We start from the raw sequence: 4,605 nt of genomic DNA on the forward strand, positions 1-4,605 counted from the left end.
CACTTTGAAGGGTCAAAACTATAAGAAATACATCACGTTCTAAACCCTACAAATGATAATTTTGATCGTCGGAGAGTCGGAGAGTCGTCGGAGGGTCAACGGGTTACCTCTTGTAGTTCTGCCACTGGGTTACCTCAGGTTCTTATATATATATATATGTGTGTATATATATATATATATATATAAAAGTTTGGGCCCTCGAAACTTACGTACCCTGGCAGAGGGTGCGGCTCACACACCCCTCGGGCCGCCCCTAAGTGCTAATATTTATTTTGAGCGTTTACTTTTTATGAGTTTATTGCCATTACTACAACAAACTAATCGATACCAACCGAATTCGCATCGTTACGCCAACTCAACAAGGCTGGTTTGTTACCTGACCATAATCCCTAGTTGTGAATTGTGATCACGTAAAAGAAAACATTAAAACAAAAGAAACGTCGATCAGAACTGCCCTGTAAAATTAATAAATGAGCCCAATTACAAGATCCAAGCCCAACGATGCCACCATAGTCTATAATCTTTTATATTGCACTAGTTTTTATCCTACGTATTACGGTGGTTGTTTTATGTTATTTGTTTCTAATATTTATTTATTATTGAGTATTTTTATTGTCATCATCATCATCCTCGTACTCAGTATATCCCACCAATAGCAAAGCTATAGTAGGGTCTGAGGAGGGTAAGATGTAGACAGCCTTACCTCTACCCCATAAGGATAGAGAGGCTTCTTCCAGTGAGACCCCCGGCTCGATAGTAGTTTTGCATCAAGCCTTGGACATAAGGTACATAGCACTCAATCATCGGGACACCGGCTGATCGGTGCATGTACCCTTGTCTTTCGGCTATCAACGCCACTACATGATGCCTGATTAACCGTCCGTCACTTTTAACGTTATTTTCACGAGATTAGTAAAATAACGTCAAAATTAGTGCAATTTCACTTTTGCCTACCCGAGGGTTCACACATATATACATCATATGTGCGCACCGCAAGCAGGGCTAAGTATTTTTATTGTATGAAAGTTAATAATATACTTATGGTTTAATGATAAATTGTTTCACAAATAAATGAGATGTTATAACCCGGTTTAAAAGCTATATGGGTTTGATGAGACCCAAGACCTTTTTATTTTTTAACTATAAAATTGGTATATTAATTATAAATCATATATTAGTTTTTAGTATATCCCTACTTTATAGGATTTTTATTTCAAATATTTGGTGAGATTAGTTTTTAGTTTATTGAGATGTTATAACTCGTTTAAGAAATATATGGGTTTGATGAGACCCATACCCGTAAATTCGGGTCAAATGCATGAGAAGCCTCCATTTAAAAATTAAGCAAATCTGGTGACTCCAAAAAAAGAGGGAACGACCACATCACGACACGTAGGAGTTTTATGTTTTCGTTTATATATATTATTGATTTTAGCAGCTATTGTTTATTTTCATTTCGGCTCATCTCAACAACAAATACTTCAGCCCAAGATTGCTTTATTAGCCCACTTAAGTTTTGATCATAATTAGCGGAATACAAATAGGTTAGTAAAGACGAACCTGTACGCATCAGTTTTGGTCGGTTTGAAACCGATTAATTAGTTTTTCATACCGGTTCGGTTCCTAAACCGGTTAGCGTCTTCAAACGTCGAACCGCTATACGAACCGGTTTTGGGATGTTATCAGGTTGGGTCGGTTTAGAAACCGGTTTTGGGGTGTTATGGGTCGGTATGTAAACTGGTTACAAACCTGGTTTGAACCAGTTTTTTAACACCCCATGGTTTTCACAATAGCCCACAAGACTTCATTAAAATCAAATTCAACAAATTTAATAAGCTCTGGATTCTTTATTTTAAGTTTTAACCCAAATGATCTTTTAAACTTGGTTTTTTTCTTTACGAACCGGTTTTTTGGGATGTTATCAGGTTGGGTCGGTTTAGAAACCGGTTTTGGGGTTTTAAGGGTCGGTATGTAAACTGGTTACAAACCTGGTTTGAACCAGTTTTTTAACACCCCATGGTTTTCACAATAGCCCACAAGACTTCATTAAAATCAAATTCAACAAATTTAATAAGCTCTGGATTCTTTATTTTAAGTTTTAACCCAAATGATCTTTTAAACTTGGTTTTTTTCTTTACGAACTTGCAAAAAACCTAAACAACTCAAAATAGTGAATTATTATAATGATATGAACGATTACGTAATCAATATTAACTTGAGATCTTGTTCGTATCATGGTAATAATGATGCACAATTTACAAATTTGTTGGCAGTTGTATATAATTACTTGCTAGCTTTGTTGTCTAAAAATAGAACCAATACTACGCCATCACAAGTCTATCTTTGTCCTCTGTTCATACGCCTTCTTCGGATCAAATATATCCGACCATAAACCCACCTCTTCCCTGGCCTCGCAGCCGATCTCTACACATAAAAGAAAACCATTGAGTGATTTTTAAAAGTTTCTGAAAGATCTTTAAAAAAATCAAGAGCAACTATTAAGATTTTCTAGCAATTACCTCAACTTTAGTGCGAAATTCTAACAAGCATTCACATACATGGCATTCCGCTTTATGTGGCGAATTATTGAACTCATTTGATTTCACAAACGCAAATACCTGAATGTAAAAGAAAAATCACTTCAAGCTATAAACTGATGCATCATGAGAATAAAAGCCTATATATTCAGATATAATAATTTTCAGTTAAATACTAACCTCCTCGCTGCAATTTGGGCACGCCCCTTTTAACGCCACTAAATCATTTTTCCACAAGCCTTGAAGCGCTCTAACTGTCATTAATTAACGGTGTTAGTTTGATAAATCTTGGAAGAAATGATATAAAGTTATAAACCTTTTAACAAAACTGTCTTATACAATATTAATACCGCCATATATAAAGAGAATATAATACTTTAATACCTATGAAGACATGTAAAATAACATATTACCAGAAGCAGAGGCGATTGGATAACCGATCATAGATCCGAGCATCATTACAAGCATACCGTTTAGCATGGCAATTAACTCAAGAACTGGGGCATGACTATTAAGGGGTGAAAATCCGGAATCTAGTGTATCTTCAAAGACTTGACCAAAAATGTAAAGTACAGGCACAAGACAAGCCGAACTTCCAATTCCAAGAAACAGTAACCAAACACTTGCTAATGCTAAAACCTGAGAAGGGTCTTCCTGCCCTACATCCATATTATATAAAGTTTCACAAATCATTAAAAAAATAAATACAAGAAACCGAAACCAAAATGACAAAATTACCTGGGCATCGGCATAAGTTGACTGCTGTCTTAAACTGCAACGAGGATACTTGACGACATACTTTGAATTGTACCAACGTAACTGTAGCTGTTTCATTTGACTTTCTCAAATTAGCAATTCAGATCAAGATTCATAGCTCAATTTATTTATGTCAATGAACTGAATGTTCGGTTCACTGTATGTGATCCTATTAGCAGGATATTCGTTTATGTTCCAAGAACAACTATTTTTTATTTGTTCATCTAGTTAAACAAATGAACATAAAAACATGTCATGTTTAACGAATGAACCGTTTGGTGACACGTTCGTTTGTTCATCTAGTTATTCAAATACTTATAAGGTCTGTTATTTACAACGTAGTCTTTTATTAATTACCCGGTTCAACAAATTGGTGTTCTCTCGGTTATGTCCATCCACCTATGTTCGCTCGTTTACATTTGTTGATCATTTTCTTAACAAACTAGTCATACTGTTGAATCATTTGTTATGTTAAAGTTAAACAAGAAACAAACATGAACTTGGCAGTTTGTGTTTGTTTACAAACCTAGCTGCAAGTGATGATTACAGGGTTAGATTAGAGATGGATTGCTTACCTCGACTCTATCAAAGATGTCGTCAACGACTAAAGGTTTGCCGCTATAATACGCATCCCGTGCCTAATTAATTCAATAGGTTTCAAATGAATAAAAGAATTCAAGTACAAGTTATATATAATTGAAGACACAGGTACGTACTTGTCGATAAAAAGCTTCAAGATTTTCTTGGGTAGCAGTTTCAATCGGACCAACAAAGATGCAAGAAGGTCCCTGTTGAGGTGATGCAGGTGTAGGGTGGTCTTTGTCACTTGGAATCGAAAGTCCGTTCTTAGTAGAAGAGATACGAAGAGGAGTAAAGGTGCGGGTGGTGGTGTTTCTGGAAAGATGGATGCCGATCAGGTGATGGGTTGTTCCGGCAACCATTATTATTTTGATGGTGGTTGTAGCGTATGCGTATGGGTTATTTGGAGGTTGTGATTTGTTTGTGGCTAGGAATGGAATTGGAATTGGAATTTGAATTTTGGAGAGTGGGAGGAGGAGTCTTGAATATGAAACCATGTTTTAGATTAGATTTTTCCCGTCTTTGTGAGCCCGCCTGAGTGAGGCAATAACTTTTGGATATATACAGATAGAAGCCCAATATTTATTGTCAAATCAAATAAGTTGTAACTTGTAAATCACATTATTCTTTAATCTACCCTTAATACAACTATTATATAATTTCTGGCAATCACAGCTTTCGACTTGTTTTCCTACAACTGTAACAGCGTTTGTTTTTCATAAGCTGAACTGTT

The 4,605-nt window shown here is 35.8% G+C and overlaps 1 protein-coding gene across 1 annotated transcript; it reads right to left on the reverse strand.

Annotated features, from left to right (window-relative positions):
• Nucleotides 1-2,220: 2,220 nt before the first annotated feature.
• LOC143636892 (uncharacterized) lies at nucleotides 2,221-4,369 on the reverse strand. Its single transcript, XM_077104377.1, has 7 exons — nucleotides 4,010-4,369; nucleotides 3,869-3,931; nucleotides 3,276-3,362; nucleotides 2,951-3,191; nucleotides 2,718-2,791; nucleotides 2,520-2,618; nucleotides 2,221-2,424 (listed from the first exon to the last, which is right to left on the reverse strand). Exons 1-7 carry the CDS (start codon nucleotides 4,367-4,369, stop codon nucleotides 2,338-2,340), a joined length of 1,011 nt encoding a protein of 336 aa, XP_076960492.1. The 3' UTR covers nucleotides 2,221-2,337.
• Nucleotides 4,370-4,605: the final 236 nt, after the last annotated feature.

This window comes from Bidens hawaiensis, unplaced genomic scaffold (assembly GCF_021521415.1).
Source record: "Bidens hawaiensis isolate Kalapana, Puna unplaced genomic scaffold, B.hawaiensis_p1.1 tig00008080_1, whole genome shotgun sequence".
Classification (NCBI taxonomy): Eukaryota; Viridiplantae; Streptophyta; class Magnoliopsida; order Asterales; family Asteraceae; genus Bidens; species Bidens hawaiensis.